This window comes from Malus sylvestris, chromosome 1 (genome assembly GCF_916048215.2).
Source record: "Malus sylvestris chromosome 1, drMalSylv7.2, whole genome shotgun sequence".
Lineage (NCBI taxonomy): Eukaryota > Viridiplantae > Streptophyta > Magnoliopsida > Rosales > Rosaceae > Malus > Malus sylvestris.
The window spans coordinates 14,940,058-14,960,347 of NC_062260.1; the positions used below are offsets into that span (position 1 = coordinate 14,940,058).

Consider the following 20,290-nt stretch of genomic DNA (forward strand, 5'->3'; position numbering starts at 1 on the left):
TAGAATTATTACCCTTTGTTTTAAAGATTTGATATTTATGTGAATGGTGCTGAATCAAAGCCCTTGTCACAAGCTTTATTTACTTTAAAGCAATTTATTTACCATGGACGATTTTACCGTCTATTGCTTTAATTTATTTATTGTACTTATCTTTTGTTATGACGAATCTATACAGGACCTGAACTTCCTTGATCAGATTAGAACCTGTAGTTTCTTGATCTTCATCATATAAAAATGATTGGACCTGAAGTTCCATCACGCAAAAGGATCAGGTATGAAATCCCTTGATCCTGAAGATCAGGACATGAAGTTCCTAGATGAGTACCGTAAGTTTGAAGTGCCGCAGTGCCTCAACTTAATTGTAATAAAGGACATAAGAGTCTCGGTTCACAGACTATTAAATAAGGACCAGAAGTTCCTCATGTCCATACTCAAAGTTCCTCATGTCCATACTCAAAATGGTTTAGTAGAAGCATTCATTAAGTGGGTGAAATTGATTACCAACGCTCTGCTCATGAAAACGAAATTGCTAGTTTTCTACATGGGGACATGTAAACTTTACATGATGCATTATTAATTCGGTTGAGACATGTTACCAACCATCAACACTTCTCAGTACAACTCGTGTTTGGGAACCAACCAAGCATTATACTTTTACGAGTTTTTGGTTGTGTTGTCTATGTGCCTGTAAGATTGCCACAACGTACTAAAATGAGGCATCATCGTGGATTAGGCCTTGATGTTGAACACCATCTATAATTCAATATTTGGAATCCTTGACTGGGGATATGTTTACCGCGTGGTTTGCGGACTATGATTTTGATAAGACAGTTTTCCCGCCATTAGGGGGAGAAAATAACATTGTTCCAGAAGAACGATGAGAAAATATCATTCCAGAAGAATGATAAGAAAAGACTGTTCTAGAAGAACGAAGAGAATTTGTCTTATTTTGATTCACGAAGCAAACAATGAGAAAATGAAATAAGAATAATTGAATGATGCAATGAAAGTGATGAAATCATATATACTTGCTGCAAATATGCCTACAAGAATTGATGTCCCTGTTGGACAAAATAATGAGATAGTAAATGATTTATCTGTTGCACGCCTGAAGTGTGACAGACTTTCAGACTCAAAAGGTTTAGTCATTTGAAAGAAGAAGAATATGACACTACTGAACTATTGCATTCCCGAAGCATAACTGTTGCATGCCATAAGCATGACAATCGCCGCATAAATACACGTCCCAGATAGGACAATCCACGAACATGGGAATATTGATGTCTCATGCATGAAGCATGATAGACGTATAGGTTCCAATGACTCAACTCCCAGAAGTGGAGATTAAAATCCAAGCTCTATAACGCTCAAGAAGAGGTTATGATCCGCATTCTTTAAATTACGACTATCCTGGAAGGGATAATGTAATGCCCTTGAAGAGGCAATGGATATCCAAAAGAAATGAAAAACTTTTATGCATGCGCATGCACATGAGAATATGGGATCACGGATTAATGATAACCAATAGTAATTTTGGTTTTTACAAGTAGCTACTACATTCATCAATGAGCTGTGTTAATATTGAGTCATGTTCTTTTGTTTGTCGACAAAAGGAAAATTATTGGCCAAAATGGAGAAAGGCAATTCCATTACAATTTTGTAAGAACGTGGAAAAATGGACCTATATATTTGAATACAATACAAATAGCCAAAAGATGTTGAACCAAGGAGGTTACATATGGGCATTTGTAATACAGTAAAATACACTCACATGATATGACACAAGGTTGTAAACGAGTTCATATGAATGGAGAATTATATACGAAGGGTTGTGAGTCGCCCACTCATATCTCCATAAGTAAATCCCTCAAGTATACATGGGAGCAAATTGCTCTGTAGAAATTCCAAAGGAAAATGTGTCATAAAGTGAAGAGAATCCATGAAGGATTCAAATTGCTTAAAGTAAGCCCTCGAAAGGTAAAGTATAAAATATGTACTCAATACCAATGGATGGTATAAATTGCCTTAGTGAGTACTATCATTATGATATTGTTGCAACATACTAAAATCTCTTGCAAGAGTCAATGACATTAAATTAGAACTCCTGAAGAGTTGATGATATTAAATTGAGACTCCTAAAGAGTAAAGAAAGATTATAAAGTGTTGAGAGAAATATTGTCTCGAGCTGCAGATCGAACAATCTACTAACACGAATCTTATCCATGATGTCTATGATATTAAAAGAACCATATGGATTGAAGATTATGAGTTGAATACTCAAATGATGTAGACACTAAGAAAGATCATTTATCTTCGTAAGGGTAAAAATAAATGGATATTTGGTCCAGAAGTACCACATCTTAGTGAAGTATATGCTTTATTGTATTTGACACAATACATTGAATGAAATAAAGCTTATCTATTAATATCTCTAATAAATTACAGATATGTACATACACATGAGTTAAAACAAATAAACAGGATAGAGCCTTCACAAAGGTTGCTCATGTGAAGTCTCAGTACTCGGAAGTACCCCAGAAGGGGGAGGCACTGGAGATTGATCATGTGGCACCCCAGTACTTGGTAAAACACCAGAAGGGGAAGACATCAGTTGCTTTCGAAATCTAACAACGAACCTCTGGTGATTACTTTGAATCCGACTTTCGGATTCCTGCAGCTGGTCGAGCTTTCTTTTCATGCTCGTCGAGTAATTATTTGCAAGCACGTGTAACACTCTATTCTCATGCTTGAGCCCTCTGATCTCTTGTTTAAGACTTGCCACCTCAGCCATCAATGATTCAACTTGACGAGTTTGAGCAAGTAGGCGTTGGCCCATATTGGAAACAGAGCCAGCACACTGAACACTGAGAACCAAGGAGTCTTGAACGGCCAACTCATCAGACCATTTTAAAAGGATTCTATTATCCTTTGGAGTGAGAAGATTCCTAGCTACCACAGTAGCAGTTATGTTATTTTCATCACGGAGTCCCCAACCATAAGAGGACCATTAGAAGATAAGAATGACGGGCGCCATATATTATCCTGACGCTGCTCGTCTGTATCACTCCTAAGACTCAAATCTAAGCAAATGTTAGATGGGCAAGTCATTTTCAGAAATGATGAAGAAAAAAGAGGTCAAATAAAATTTTAGAAATGCAAGAAGGGGGAAATTTCTCAGGCATCAACTTTCTGAGCATACTCTTGAACACAATTGATGTCTCTATAAAATAAGAGGCAACAAAGCCACTTGTTCAAAGATCGAAGCGACATGGCTATCCGAATTTCAAAAGCCAGATTTTCCTGAATAAAGTTCGTTGGCATTTTTCAGACACAATCTTAGCTTTTTCGGATATCGCGTGCAACTTTGTCAAAGATCTCTGACAAAGTTCAAAACGCGTAAATCTTACTGTTCTATTTACACCACAGTTGCTGACAAGAGTAAAAGCACAGCACCACCACTTGCTATTGGGAAATCTTTATATATGTCGACCTCTGTTCTCCATAACAGGGCAAACCTGCAATAATGTCCAATTCCTACTCATCTCTGAGAATGCATCTTCAACAAAGCATCTCGAAATGCTCAGTTTTCTTCCTCTCCGGGAATACCTCTTCACACAAGTCACACCAGAGCAAGATTATCTCATATCTTCAGGGACGAGAGCAAGAGTATCTCATATCATGCAATCTCCTTGTCATTTCCTTTGTCATTGTTCTTACCTGCAAAAACAAGGATAAAGAAAGTAATATGTCGGAACCTCCACTCAAACTCCTAGTAAGGAACCGACTGCCTGGAACCTTTCCTGATTGCTTACCTAGCTCTCGAGTAGTCATCTTCAACTGTTGTTGGAGCTGGGTCTCCAGTCACCAAAAAGTGATGAACCATCCAAATGCAAGGGTTGCATTCCACTCCTGCATCAGAGGGCAAATACTGCAAGAGAAGATGCCACACATGCATAGGGGAAAAGCAGGGAAAATACTACTTAAGAAAGGGAAGCAAGTAAGGAAAGTGAAAATGATACATTGAAGCATGTGGAGACAAGCGCAACAAACACGTGCTGATTCATCCCGACAAAGCCGAAGATCACTTGCCACGTGAAGCTCCTCATGGTCCAATTTCATTCAAGATCAAGCCTCGAAGTCCTTGAAGAAATCACAAGTCCGATTCAAGATCAAGTGTCCACTGCCCTTGAATCAAATTTCGCTCCAGATAAAAGGAGTAAATTCAAACTTTTGAAGCAAGTCTAGCAGAAGGCCCTCCAGTCCAGTTCAAGAACAAATTTGTGGAAAGTTAACTACCAGTAAAGCACCTCTGATGGCAACTCTTCTTACTAAGAGATTGAAGCAGAATGATCAACGATCAGCCTAAATGATTTGAAATCAGGGGGAGATACTCATCAGGGGGAGCATCCAAGACAGATCAAGATTTTAACAAGACAATCAAAGACTTGTGGCCATCCATGGGGGAGTGTTGTAAATAATGGATGTCCACTCATCCACTCAACAAGTGGATGTCCAAGAAGCTTGCTCAACACTACTCATTTTTTCTATAAAAGCAAACCCCACACAACATCAAGTGGGTGATTCACGGGAGAGATAGGAAGGAAGAGAGGAAGAGAGATAGGAAGGAAGAGAGGAAGAGAGAAAAGAGAGGAAAAGGAGATGAGATAATAGAAAGAGTTATCTTTGTACTCTTATTATTTCAGATTACAATGAAAACACCACTGCTGCCTCGAGGACGTACTCCAGTCACACTGACTGTAGAGGAACCTCATAAATTTTGTGTTTTGTTTCATTTATTCCACTGCACCCACCGTCGATTTTACAACAAGTTTTATTTTTTCTTTCCATTTTATGCATTTTCTGAGTAGAAGAATGGAGTTGTGGTGTATAATGATGGATATTTACTTATTTGGTTCTTTAAAGTGTTGCACGTTGCAATTTATGTTGTTTTATAGGCAGAATACATAGACCTTAAAACCCTTTGGGATCAAACCAATGATGCCATCAACACAATAATTCAACGCGATGAGACTTTTAAAACTGGAGAGTTCCTTCAACCTTGTATTGAAGGTGCTACAACAATTTTGGACTGCATAATTTCTTGATATTGGTTAGTGTTTGTTTGGGAATATGCATATGTATGTTTCACTTAAAAAAAAATGTTAACTTCAATTGTGTATGAATATTTGCATTTACCTTTTAATTTTTTGTAAAACAACCTAGTTGCTCTCAATTGGGGGTGCATAGTGAGAAAAGCTACAAAGAGTCAACAAAATAATAATCCAAGGTGTTATCTGATGCCCATTATATTCGAAGCCCCTAGCGTTTCTCCTAGTGTAGTATAGGATGCTAATATGGGCCACATTGTTCAAGTTATGTGAACCCCAATAATATGGAAGATCTATAAACAAGTAAAAACTTCACAAAATTATTCAAGTGATCCGCATAAGTCGAACTCTAGAAAGCTTCACTCCCATAAACAAGTAGAAACTTCACTAAGTTATTCAATTTTCGATTTATTTTCTAAATGGATGTAAAGATAAATTTACATTTTGAATTAGATTTTTAGGGCAATTTAGATAGTAAATTTGGGTTTGAAGAGATTAGTTTTTAATTAAAAATAATACAAGTGTAGAGTGTAAGTTTAGTGTAAAAAAAGATTATATAGGTTCAAATAAATTTCTTTTAATGAAATTCAATCATTTTTTTTAAATAAATAATGACTGATATGAGAAATTTTTTTTAACAAAAAAAATAGATAAATGCTGTTAAATATAACACGAAAGCATTAATTAAATAAAAGTTTAGGAAACAAATCGACTGTAGAAAAAAGTACAACTAGGAGGGAAGCAACCCTCTGGTTTGTTTCTTGCTTCTATATCTATTATTCTCAGTGAGCAGGTGCCATTTGCAGAAAATGACTTGGTAGTGTAAGTATTCTCCTGCTGAATATGTTTAGAAAACTGGAGTTTTAATATGGAAGTGTCGTTGCCTTTGGATAACATATAAAATTTTGAGTCCATATAGTTTATTCACCAAATTTTAAAGGATTTAGGTGTTTGATCAAATGAAATGAGTCGGATATTTCATAGACATTTTAACTAACTGCATGAAAATACCCTCAGGCAAGTTCTAGATGCTTGAATACGGTTATAACCTTTCACTCTGTACTCCCCCAAACAAAAGTATGAATAATAAACAAGATTTTGTGCTAATGGGCACATGTTCAAACATGCTGAACTTGTATTGTAAATAAATTTATTTTTCAGTTCATGAGTTTCATATTCGTTCTGACTTTATTTCTCAGAGTTACATTTAATTTTGCATTTATTTTTGGGTATGTAATGTTCCTAGGACAGCACATGAATCCATTTATTTATTTATTTTTCAAATTAAGCAATCTTGCAAGATATTCTTACTGTTGGAACTATAACTGTTTTTCTTCTAATGTGGCTCTTCTTTTTCAGGAGCAATATTGTAAGCGATAGCAAACATATACTAGTTGGACTTTATAATGGAGGACTATATAGTTTCTCCTGGAAAGGAGAGGTAAAAGAAAATATTGATATGCATTAGCTGTTCTTACTGTAGTCCATCTAATGTCTTTCTGTAGGGAGCTGATATATTATCCTCTTTTTGACCAAGGTGTTGAGTGAGATTTTCCTTTCATATACAGTTCTATGGGACTTTCGAACTTGATCCATTTCCACGTAATGGCAGTGAAGTTATCCCGTCACCACATTCTTTAGATAATGGTGTTGCTTCTAAAGGCGTTCCAGGAACAATTTGCATCTCTTGGAAGTCTGCTATTATCCAGCTAGAGCTTTGCTTTCCATTGAGGTTGCTGTTTGTGTTGTATTCTGATGGACAATTAGTGTCATGTTCTATAAGTAAGAAAGGTTTAAAACATGTTGAATCTATTAAAGCTGAGAAAAGGTTGGCGGTTCGTGATGCTGTATGTGCTTCAGTAGCTTCAAAGCACCAAATCCTTGCTGTTGGTACCAAAAGAGGGCTTGTGAAGTTATATGACCTTGCAGAATCTGCATCACTGATTCGATCCGTCTCTCTTTATGACTGGGGTTAAGTGTGGGATCTGAGTAAACTGTATTTTGGTAGATTTGAGTTTCAACTTATCGGGGCCAGATAATTTCAAATTTTCAATTATTCTGGCTGCACCAAACAGTTCAAAACTTGAATTATGTTGTAAATTTCAGATCTAAAAATGTATGATTATGACCCGGCATTCTTATTTTCAGATACTCAATGGAAGACACTGGACCTGTCAGTTGCATTGCATGGACACCTGATAATTCAGCTTTTGTAGTTGGGTGGAAGTTAAGAGGACTTACAGTTTGGTCTGTCTCTGGTTGTCGTTTGATGTCAACAATCCGTCAAATAGGTTTAAGTTCAGTCAGTATCTTCTCCAATGGTTAAGCCAATCCACGAATGTAAATATGAACCTTTGATGACTGGCACCTCACTGATGCAGTGGGATGAATATGGATATAGGCTTTATGCTATTGAAGAACGATCTTTGGAGAGGGTTCTTGCATTTTCCTTTGGAAAATGTTGCCTTAACAGAGGAGTCTCAGGAATGACATATGTTCGTCAAGTGATATATGGTGATGATCGATTGCTTGTTGTGCAGTCTGAAGATACTGATGAACTTAAAATGCTACATCTTAACCTTCCAGTTATGTCTTTACATCACATACTTGATATGTTATTCTCATCTGATGTTTTGTAAGTTGGATTGAATTTTATGTCTTTAAAGTTGTTTTTGATGAGTGTCTAATTTTCTTTTTCTTCTCTTTTAAATTTTGGTTCAGGTTTCTTATATCTCCCAAAATTGGCCAGTTCAACATGTAGCTGCTAGCAAGGATGGAATGTACTTGGCAGTTGCTGGTCTCCATGGGTTAATCATATATGATATACGATGGAAGAAGTGGTGAGTGTTTGGAGACATTACTCGGGAACAAAAGTTTTGGTGCAAAGGTTTGTTATGGATGGGGAAGATTGTTGTTGTCTGCAACTACATTGATTCTTCTAACACGTGAGATTCCTACCCATATTAGTATACCCTCCGATAGTTTTTGTCTTCAGCAATGTCATAGTTTGATTTGGTGGTTAAATGCCTAGGCACCTACACTATTATGCCATTCATACTTTTAGTCCAGTTTATGTCTAGAATTTTAAGTCTACATTCTATCCTTTCTATTGGTACAGTTGAATTTTTTAGTTGTTTTATTATGTAATGTTGGATATTTATAATGGTCAAACTGATGTAAAATTGCAGGTACGAATTGCTTTTCTATCCAAGATATCATCTTGATCAGAGCTCGCTACTTTGTCGAAAACCATTGCTGGCTAAACCAATGGTGATGGATTTCTATCAAGAGTATATACTTGTCACATATCGCCCATTTGATGTACACATATTCCATGTCAAGTTATTTGGTGAATTGACACCTTTCACTACTCCAAATTTACAGGTAATGGAATGTTTGCTAGCTTTTTTTGTAATGATTCTAATTTTATAGAATATGGTACTTTTTACAGACAGTTGAGCACTTGTGATTTCATTTGCACACTAAATGAGAATAATTCAGTGAAAATTATTCTTCATACGTTTTACATGATAAAATGACAAACAGCTTTCTACAGTACGAGAACTCTCAATTATGACTGCAAAGAGCCATCCTGCAGCAATGCGTTTTGTACCTGATCAGCTTCCAAGAGAGAGTATTTCAAACAATCACATTTCTAATTCAGATCCTTTATCAAAGGAGCCTGCGAGGTATGTGCTCTCCAAAATGTAGTCTGTAGAGATCTATCAGCAGACACATGCCTCTAAATGAATGCAAGTTTTTCTACGTGTTTGATACAGAGAGTTAATGGGGAGCTTTCACTTCTTGATTTGGATGATGGACGTGAGAGGGAGCTTACTGATTCTATTGAATTATTTTGGGTTACATGTGGTCAATCAGAGGAGAAAACAAATCTTATTGAGGAAGTTTCATGGTTAGATTATGGCCACCGAGGAATGCAGGTAATGGACTGTTGAGGTTTAATAGTACGACTTTGATATGATATTGTGTATAGCTTTACCATTTTGTGCTCTAAGCAGTAGTTTGTACTATGATATTTATTCTGGTTGGAAGTGTATTTTTACAGGTTTGGTATCCATCTCTGGGGGTTGACCCTTTTAAGCAGGAGGATTTCTTACAGGTATGTATGCATTCAAGAAACAGTGTGTTTCTCATTGAGCAGATGGTGTAAATTATTATGTTTCATTAAAGTTGTATGCTTATATTGTTTTTCTGGGAGGTTCTGTATATGGTGTCTTTACACGCCGTTTCAAAGTCTGTTTGTTTGGCCTTGCTTTGAAGACTTTTACATTTGTTAACTTGTCTTCCTTTGAAGCTTAGTGGAACTTGATATATTTTGGCCTGTCTTTTTACTCTGATTGGTTAAATGACTCAGCATAGTTTTGTAGTTGGATCCGGAACTTGAATTTGATTGTGAGGTATACCCTCTGGGACTTCTTCCAAATGCTGGTGTTGTTGTTGGCGTTTCCCAGAGAATGTCATTTTCTGCCAGCACAGAATTTCCATGTTTTGAGCCAACTCCTCAAGCTCAAACTATACTGCATTGCCTTCTGAGGCACCTTATTCAGGTACTAATTGTTTTTTATTTCTTTGATTTCAAGTGGAAGGTGCTTTTCATATTGGATCTCATCTTACAGAGGTTACCTTGAGTTCTGGACTCACGGGCTACCAGCCTTTGCCATGATTTTCTTGTGTAGTAAAAGGTGGCTTGAATCTGATTTGTTTGATTGTAATATATGCATCTGCAAATAGGTTGTAAAGGGTGTGCGATCTATGCTTGCTTTGCAGTACTGATCATGTGTTAACAAAGTAGGCAATTGGGTAGACTTTATGAAATCTACATGGTCTTTGCCATGATTTTCTTGTGTAGTAAAAGGTGGCTTGAATCTGATTTGTTTTATTGTGTAATATATGCATCTGCAAATCATAATCTGCAAATAGGTGGTAATGGGTGTGTGATCTATGCTTGCTTTGCAGTACTGATCGTGTGTTAACAAAGTAGGCGATTGGGTAGACTTTATGAAATCTACATGATCCGTACATGGTCAGTGCCTAGAGACTTGTAGTTATATCAAGTTTAAAGGCCATAGGAGAATTGGAGTTGTATGTTTGTTACATGATCAGTACCAATGAAATATTCTTTTGACAAGCTTCAGTGTGATGCATATAGTCCTGTGCTTGGTTTTGAAATATTCTTCCTGGTTGTTTTGTTTCTGTCTACAAAAGCGAGGAAGGTTTAAGGTTGGCCCAGTTATCAGCAGAAAAGCCTCATTTTTCTCATTGTCTAGAGTGGCTTCTCTTTACTGTGTTTGATGCAGATATATCCGGGTATGTCTAATGAGGGAAATAAATTAGTATCTGTTATGTTTTGGATGCAAAAATATCCAGGAATGCCTAATTAGGGAAAACAAAATCATAGCTGCATTGATCATCAGTTCTGCTTTCAGATTAACTAATTAAGGGGAATCATTATCTATAACTTCTGCTTCAAAGCACTAGAGAGTGAGACAGGGAGCTCTTCAGAAGCTTTCGTCCAACACGATCACACAAATCTCCTTTCTCGATTCAATTCGTTCAGAGGAATTTTTATTGGAATCTGTGTTTCTTAATTCTAGAACTTTGATTAATTTATCTTGTGAGATGCCTGTTGGCATTCCAGCCGTCCTTCTCCTTTCAGGGCCTATCCAAAAGAGAATCCAGTACTTCTTGGTCATCATGAGGTTGGCCCAACCAAGAAGTACTGGATTCTTTTTCGGATAGGCCCTGAAAGGAGAAGGACAGCTGGAATGCCAACAGGCGTCTCACAAGATAAATTAATCAAAGTTCTAGAATTAAGAAACACAGATTCCAATAAAAATTCCTCTGAACGAATTGAATCGAGAAAGGAGATTTGTGTGATCGTGTTGGAAGAAAGCTTCTGAAGAGCTCCCTGTCTCACTCTCTAGTGCTTTGATTGTTAAGAAAAGAGCTTGAACTTCAGCTTTAAGGTTGGCCCTGTTATATACTTGTAAGATGTTGAATAGATTATTATTCTGCTTCAGTTTCTTGTCTTTTCCTTTCACTTTTGACATAAAGTTTTTTCCTTAGAAAGATTAGTTAGAACTTTCCTCAGTATAATTACGAGTCTTGCACAGTTTTTGTTGTGAGTGAAAATACGGTTTAAATGAAACAACCAGTGCTTTATCAGTTCTGCATTTGCCTCTCTGTTCCAGAGTAGAAAATCTTGAAACTTACATGTTGCACTGTTATTACATTTGAAGAATAGTTCTTTATGAAGTATACGTCTTGAAATCCTGTCTACTTGTGTTGTGGTTACAAAGGCTGTGCCTACACTTCCTGCAGCACTTTAAATGTGAAAAACCAATCTGTATGGGAGAAAATGTAGTAAAAGATGGCTAACCTGTGATGCTCATGTATAATAATCCGATTGTTTGAATTGCCCAGGTCATTGTGAAGCTTGAAGGTCCTGCAGTCAGTCAATATTGTGCTTTGCGTTTACTACAGGTAGATGTCTGGTAGTAGCTTATTGTTTTACAAGGATTTCTCTTGCTATTGAGTGTGTATCTCCACGTGTTTCTTTTTTGTTCTTTTCTTTTCAATGACAGATGTTCCTTACAAGGGTTGTCAAATATATGCAGGCAACACTTGATGAATCGTTATATGAACTCGCTGGGGAGCTGGTATCTGTATGGACAAGTTCCTGTACTTCTTTTAGTTCAGGTGGTGATAGCTGTAAAGGGGATAATACTAACTTTGACTCTTAGGTGAGGTTCTTGCTGAGATCGGGAAGGGAATATGAACAGCCATCAACAGATTCAGATGGACTATCTCCCAAAATTTTGGGCTATTTCGGTTTCCGTACTAATTTCAGAAAGCAGTCCTTGGATAAGAGGTTGGTGCACACTTATGTACTGTTTTGCATCTCTCAGACCTAGCTTTTAATGGAGACTAACCAGGCATTCCTTTCGAGCAGCACCTCATTTAAGGAGCAGAACGCACATGTTGCTTCCGTGAAGAGTATCTTAGAAAGCCATGCTAACTTTTTGATGTCAGGCAAAGAGCTCTCAAAGCTAGTTGCATTTGTGAAAGGCACTCAGTTTGATTTAGTGGTAAGATAAGCTTGCAGTTATCATTACTTATTAGGATAAATAATATGCTTGGGTGGGTTGTAATGTACCAAAACCTCTTGCTTTTACAATCAAGCGATTCTAAGTTGTTCTATCAATTTATGCCAGGAATATCTTCAAAGAGAGAGAAATGGAAGTGCTCGGCTGGAGAATTTTGCTTCAGGGCTGGAATTAATAGGACAAAAGGCATCAGCATCTGAAAATCCTTTTATTCTAGTGTTCTTTTTTTTTCTTTATTTTTTTGTTAAGAATTTAAGCCACATTGTCACATATTACAGACAAGGGTGGAGCCAAGTACAAGGCTCCCCTAGGCTATAGCATAGGGAGAGTTTGGTCCTTCAAGCTTAAAAAAATTAGTTTTTGGGTTAGTTTATGATTTTTAATTGTCATATTTCACTTCATAAATGAAATTTTTTTATTAGTAAGGCTGGTTTTAAGAATAATAAGAGCTAATAGATGTTAAATAAACTCATCACTTTAACCAATATTATATTTAATAGTAATAAATTAAAACTTCCATACCACAAATGGTTACTTATTGTATTCACTTGAAAGCTTTGAAGGCCAAAAACCGAGAAAACATAGCATAAAATTCTTGCTTCAAATTACTATATTCAAGTTTTTACTATTATATAACTTTATGTAGGCAAAATAGGATTAAAAATTTGATTTCATACTAATAATATTAGCTTAGCCCACCCACTAAATAATTTCTGGCTACGCCATTGATTACAAAAGTTGTGTTTTGCCTCACTGACTGTACACGGTTATCTTTTTCCAGCTCCAAATGGGAACACTACAGAGCCGGTTTGATGCAGAATTCCTTTTGGCATATATGTGCTCTGTCAAGTTCAAAGAGTGGATTGTTGTCCTGGCCACCCTTTTAAGGCGATCTGAGGTATAATTCGTTTCATTTCTCACAAGTCTATGCCATATGATGAGCATGCCAGCATCATTGTAATTTGTTTTGCTCATTTTATTCACTCTGATTTCTGAATGATAGGAAGGAATCAAAATAGCTAGTTCTAAACTGGTTAGGTTCAACTTGGCCAAGGAAGAGCTTAGCTTGCGTAAATCTGGGAAAGTTTGACATCATACTTTTGTCCCTATGCTTGAGTTCCTTTAGTACGAATCATGAACAAAATTCATCATAATAGCTTCTCGTAGCATTTATATGCTTGTGCAATGTTAAAGCGTTTAAAGTCGTTGCCCACTCGATAGGCGCCAAGAGCCCAAGTTGACGTTGTCCTTTCTCCAGAAGTGTATGATTTAAAGGGTGTAAACCTTGTGTTAGAGTTTGAAGTCTATAATTCCATTGGCATTTAGGAAACACTTTTATGGACAAGATGGAGTATAGCCTTTAGCTCATGGCCAATGATAAGTGGTGCTTTGGTCAGGATCATCTTTTATTTAGGTCATGTTTTCACCGAACTTTAAGCTAACAGAAATATATTCTGGATTGTTCTGGTGAGAAGAGCTGCATAATCTTACAATTAACTGCTATGGTGCACGTATACGGATATGTGTGGGGGTATCCGGTAGATACTTATGCCGATACTGCGAATTTCTAAAAACCAAGGATACGACAATTGAATAATATATTTTCTAAAATATATTTCATTATATACGTTAAATAAAAAAAGAGTGAAACATTCATGTTTATCTTTTAACATTAACAAAATAGAACACTGCTGAGTCTTTTTGATTCTTGAGATTGGTCCTCGCCTCTTGGATTGATTATCCTTGCCCTATGGGCCTACATCCATCTGTAAATGTCCTGGTGAGTCTACCAAACCAACAAGAATGGAATTTAGAAACTACAAGCCCCCAAATTCGTAGATCAATATCTTAGCAGTATCTTGACGGTATCCTAGGAGTATCTTGCTCATATCCTTGGAGTATCCAAGAAGCATCAGATAGTCAACAACACAAACAAGTCAACGATACTCCATTTACGTTCGGAAGTTATCATGGGGGTGTAAGTATCCGATACTCACCCTTGTCCAAATTTGAAGCATCGGTGCAACATAGGTTAACTGTTGGAAGCTAACCAGCTCCTGGAGTCGGGGAGTCGAAGGCAGCAGGATACTCCCGAGCAAAAGGATGTCATCTGCATCGAAGAAGAAGAAAGAAAATGAAGGGTTCTAGTCTCCAACGGCTAGTTTTGTTTTTAAATGTTTGTGTAAGTGTGTGAGTGACAAGTGTACACTCCAGATTAAATCATTTAACCCCAAAATGAAGGGTTAGGATGTAATCTGGAGTAGTAAGGCTTAATGGTTGTTAAAGCCTCTTGTCAATCACCTTTTGTAGAAAGTATGGGTGATGGAAATGCACCATACTCTTGTGTAAAAATCACTCTACTTATTCAATTAAGTCTGCTGCATTATTTGCATAGCAGAAACCAATCTCCAAGTTACTTCTTTTTCAATTTCTCTACTATCCTACCCAAGAAACCGATTCAAACACTCAATCAAAACACAAAATAAACAAACTTTATCATGGCCTCAGAGCTTTGTTATTGATCTTACAACTTTCGGGGCGTAATCTGTGCAAGATAAGATCTTTGGGAGCACCAACGTAGTGTCTTCTATAACAATAATCAACAAACAATTCTGGAAATGAAAGGATCCAGCAGTAGCAGTGAGCTAAAAGCTCCAGTCTTTGATGGGGAGAATTATGATTTTTGGAGAATAAGAATGACAACCATTTTCAAATCCTATGATCTATGGGATATGGTTCAACATGGGTATGAACTACCTGAGATGGAGATCGATGCTCTAGAGGAGGATCTCACAGAAACACAACTCAAAACACTGAAGCAGAATCGGATGGAGGATGCTAGAGCACTTGGAATCATTCAAGGTGCTGTCTCAGACACCATTTTTCCGAGGATAGCAAATGAAGAGACTGCAAAGGGAGCTTGGGAAGTTTTACAGCAAGAATACAGAGGAGACACCAAAGTTAGAAAGGTAAAACTTCAGTCCCTTAGAAGAGATTTTGAGTATACAAGAATGAGGGAAAATGAGCTGTTAAAAGACTACTTCACTAGGCTGTTTGATGTTGTAAACAAGATGAAAACATATGGTGAGGAACTGCCTAATGAAAGAATTGTCCAAAAACTGTTGATTAGTTTGACTAAACCCTATGATTCAATAGTGAGTGTCATAGAAGAAACCAAAGACACTGAAACTCTCAGTGTACAAGAGGTGATGGCATCCTTAAGAGCTTTTGATCAAAGGCTCGAGAGGCATGCTGACTCTGCACCTGAGAAAGCCTTTCAAACACTCAATGTTGGATCTAGTAGTCAAGCCAGTGCAAGCAATCAGAAACCACAGTGGAAGGGCAAAAGCAAGAAATGAGAAGGAAAAGGGTATCACAACTCAAGACCTAACCAAGGCAGCAACACCAATGTAGGTCCAAAAACCAAGCAACAATGTAAGCACTGTGATAAATTCCACCTTGGAGAGTGTTGGTTCAAGGACAAGCCTAGATGCCACAAATGCAACAGGTTTGGGCACATTATGAAGGACTGCAGATCAAAGAATGTGCAACAAGTAAACTGTGCAAATCAAGTGGAAGAAGAAGCAAATGTGTTCTGTGCTTTCAATGCAAAAATGGAGAGAAACAATGAAGTGTGGTACATTGACAGTGGCTGCAGCAACCACATGACTGCACATGAGTCTTTACTTATTGACATCGACACAAACTTCACTGGAAAAGTGAAAATGGGTGATGGAAACATTGTCAAAGCCACTGGAAGAGGAACTCTGGTTATCAACACCAAGAAAGGAAGAAGATGTATAAGGGAGGTGATGCTAGTGCCTGGATTGGATGAGAATCTACTTAGTGTGGGTCAAATGATGGAGCATGGCTATTTCCTACTCTTTGGGGGAACTGTGGTTGAGATCTATGATGACAGATCCCTATCAAACTTGGTGACCAAAGTGGAAGTGAAAAACAGAAGCTTTCCACTTGTACTGAAGTACTTAGAAGAAGTGGCAAAGAAAGCAAGTGTGACAAGTTCTATGAAACTATGGCACAAGAGACTTGGTCATTTAAACATGACAAGCTTACAAAATCTGCAAAAGGATGAAATGGTGCAAGGTATACCAAAAATGGATCAATGCAATGAAATCTGTGAAGGGTGTGTGTTTGGCAAGCATCACAGAGATTCATTTGAAGCTGGAAAGGCTTGGAGGGCAACAAAGCCACTCGAATTGATTCACTCAGATGTGTGTGGACCAATGAGAACAACAACAATCAGTGGAAACAGGTATTTCCTAACCTTCATTGATGATTATTCACGGACGTGTTGGGTGTATTTCATGAGGTTCAAGTCTGAGGTATTCACAATATTCAAGAAGTTTAAGGCAATGGTGGAATTGCAAAGTGGATACCAAATCAAAAGACTAAGAAGTGATAGGGGTGGTGAGTACACCTCACATGAGTTCAATGTATTCTGTGAAGATGTGGGGTTGGAGAAGCAACTCACTGTGGCATATTCACCACAACAGAATGGGATTGCAGAAAGGAAGAATAGGACTATAGTCGAAATGGCTAAGTCTATGATGCATGAGAAGAACATGCCTTATAAATTTTGGGGTGAAGCTGTGAACACCTCAGTGTATCTATTGAATAGGTGTCCTACTAAGGCATTGGAGAAGAAGACTCCATTTGAAGTGTTCAGTGGAAGGAAGCCTTCTGTGAAGCATCTGAGAGTGTTTGGCTCAGTATGCTACAATCTCATCCCTCATCAACTAAGGCACAAGTTGGAGAAATCAAGTAACAAGGGTATTTTTGTAGGCTATGGTACCAGTGAGAAAGGATACAGAGTTTATAATGTATTGACTCAAAAGATAATCCTATCAAGGGATGTTATCTTTGACGAAGACTCAATGTGGAACTGGGATACAATGGTAGAGGAAAAGGACAGTGTCTCTCTACAAATTGACCTAAACAAAAGGCAAACAAGGGAGCCTATAGAGACCTCAGTTCAAGAAGAAGTCACAGATAATGGTGACATATAAGGGACCCCACAGCAAGCTACTATGAGTCCACAATCAAGTCAATCACAGACAACAACTCCTAGTTCAACTCCAGTAAGATTGAGAAATCTGGATGAGATTTATGCTACATGTAATTACTGTGTAGTAGAACCAGAAACGTATGAAGAAGCTGAGAAAGACAAAGCTTGGAAGAAAGCAATGAAGGAAGAGCTTGAAATGATAGAAAAGAATGACACTTGGGAACTTGTAAATCGACCAAGTGAGAAGCCTGTGATTGGTGTAAAATGGGTGTACAAAGTGAAGCTAAATCTAGATGGTTCTGTGCAAAAGAACAAGGCCAGGTTAGTGGCCAAAGGTTACTCACAGAAACCTGGTGTAGACTTCAATGAAACCTTTGCTCCAGTAGCAAGGTTAGACACCATAAGGACCTTGATAGCACTAGCAGCCAAGAAGGGTTGGAAGCTGCATCAATTGGATGTTAAATTTGCATTTCTAAATGGAGTGCTAGAGGAGGAAGTGTTTGTGGAACAACCTCAAGGGTTCACAAATCAAGAGTTTCCAGAAAAAGTGTACAAGTTAAGGAAGGCTCTTTATGGCCTAAAACAAGCTCCAAGAGCTTGGTACAATGAGATTGATTCATATTTCATTGAGAAAGGATTTCAGAAAAGTCCTAGTGAAGCTACACTCTACACCAAGACAGAAAGCAACAACAAGACACTCATTGTCTCAATCTATGTGGATGATGTTGTCTACACTGGAAATGATGCTGCAATGATGGAAGAGTTCAAGGAAGAAATGATGAAGAGGTACGAGATGACTGACCTAGGCCTCTTGCATCATTTTCTTGGCATTGGGGTAATTCAAAAAGCAAGTAGCATCTTTATTCATCAAAATAAGTATGCTGAAACTTTGCTTGAAAAGTTTGGTTTGAAGGGTTGCAAACCAGTTTCTACACCCTTAATTGCAAATGAGAAGCTCAAGAAGGAGGATGGAAGTGAACCTGCAGATGATAGTCTCTATAAAAGCATTGTTGGCAGTCTATTGTATCTAACTGCAACAAGGCCGGATCTAATGTTCTCAGCAAGCCTACTTTCTAGGTTTATGCAGAATCCTAGCAAGATACATATGGGCACAGCTAAGAGAGTGCTAAGATATGTACAAGGAACTCTTGATTATGGGATCAAATATGAGATGGGAAAGTCATCTATTCTAATTGGATTTTGTGACAGTGACTGGGGTGGCAGTGAGGATGATAGTAGAAGCACATCGGGCTATGCTTTCACTTTTGGATCAGGGGTATTCTTATGGGCCTCTGTGAAGCAACAAAGTGTTGCACTGTCCACAGCCGAGGCAGAGTATGTGAGTGCATCAGAAGCTACATCTCAAGCTATTTGGCTAAGGTTCATACTTAAAGATTTTGGCGAATTGCAAGTTGAAGCCACACCACTTCTGTGTGACAACACCTCTGCAATTGCCATGACTAAAAACCCAGTGTTTCATCAGAGAACAAAACACATCAAGAGAAGATATCATTTCATCAGAGAAGCATTGCAGGACAACACAATCAAGCTAATCTATTGCAGCACAGAAGATCAGATCGCAGACATATTCACAAAAGCACTACCGAATGAGAGATTCAATTACCTGAGGGGTTTGCTCGGATTGACTCCCAGAAGCAGTTTAGAAGGGAGTGTTGGAAGCTAACCAGCTCCTGGAGTCGGGGAGTCGAAGGCAGCAGGATACTCCCGAGCAAAAGGATGTCATCTGCATCGAAGAAGAAGAAAGAAAATGAAGGGTTCTAGTCTCCAACGGCTAGTTTTGTTTTTAAATGTTTGTGTAAGTGTGTGAGTGACAAGTGTACACTCCAGATTAAATCATTTAACCCCAAAATGAAGGGTTAGGATGTAATCTGGAGTAGTAAGGCTTAATGGTTGTTAAAGCCTCTTGTCAATCACCTTTTGTAGAAAGTATGGGTGATGGAAATGCACCATACTCTTGTGTAAAAATCACTCTACTTATTCAATTAAGTCTGCTGCATTATTTGCATAGCAGAAACCAATCTCCAAGTTACTTCTTTTTCAATTTCTCTACTATCCTACCCAAGAAACTGATTCAAACACTCAATCAAAACACAAAATAAACAAACTTTATCATTAACTGCCAAATTTACACATTTCCACATTTGAGGAGGCATATTTTTGTTGAAATTTCTGTAGAAGAGGCTAGATGCATTCAAGATGACCATTTGACCGCGAGTAATGCCAACTTTTGTAAGATGGAACTGTCTGACCAGGCATTTATTTTGTGAAATTTGCACAGGTTCTATTCGATCTCTTCCAGCACGACATGCGGTTGTGGAAAGCATATAGCATCACCTTGCAGGTATTTATTGCTTTAAGCAGTGTCCACATTCGACCAAAAAACCAGCGTCCACATTCCTTGCCTTTGTGTGTCTCTAGATTAATGTTGTCCTCTATTGATATATGCTTTTCAGTCACATCCTGCATTTACTAAATACCATGATCTGCTGGGAGATTTGGACGAGAGACTTTCATCCACTGAAACTTTTGAAGAGAAATGAGGTTATAGTTGGACCTGTAAATCCTGTATCCTGCTTGGCAACAAATTGGTGCTCGTTCAGTCGTTTTTCCATGAACATTTCTGTTTGCGAAGTAATGAATGTCTGTCGGATCATGTAAAGATCAACAAGCATCTGACTCACACTACTGAAAAGGGAACCGAGGCAACATCGAAGGTCTACTCAGATACAATTTTTTATTTATTACAATAAACAAATTACTGGGAATTTGATATTCTTGTAGAGAGCTGGGAACTTATTCACAGCCTTTTGTTGTCTATTTGTTTTCTTCACTTGTCACATTTGTTGGCTCTTGATTCTTGAAAAGTTTCGCCGATTTAAGCTATATTCTGGGGAATTATTTGTGAAACTAGATGTCTCACAGGCAGGGCCGGTCCAGAGTTTTTGGGTGCCCAGTGCGAAAGCTCAAAATGTGCCCTTTTTTAATACCGAAACATATATTTAAAAAAA

General features: G+C 37.8%; 1 protein-coding gene and 1 pseudogene across 1 annotated transcript in view; both read left to right on the forward strand.

Annotated features, from left to right (window-relative positions):
- Positions 1–234: 234 nt before the first annotated feature.
- On the forward strand, positions 235–20,099 carry LOC126613849 (uncharacterized; annotated as a pseudogene).
- Positions 14,965–20,290, forward strand: part of LOC126618689 (uncharacterized) — an 86,751-nt gene continuing 81,425 nt past the window's right edge. The window contains exon 1 of the mRNA XM_050286834.1: positions 14,965–15,670. Within this exon, the coding sequence (XP_050142791.1) occupies positions 14,968–15,594 (627 nt within the window). The 5' untranslated portion in view covers positions 14,965–14,967 and the 3' untranslated portion in view covers positions 15,595–15,670. The remainder of the gene's footprint in view (positions 15,671–20,290) is intronic.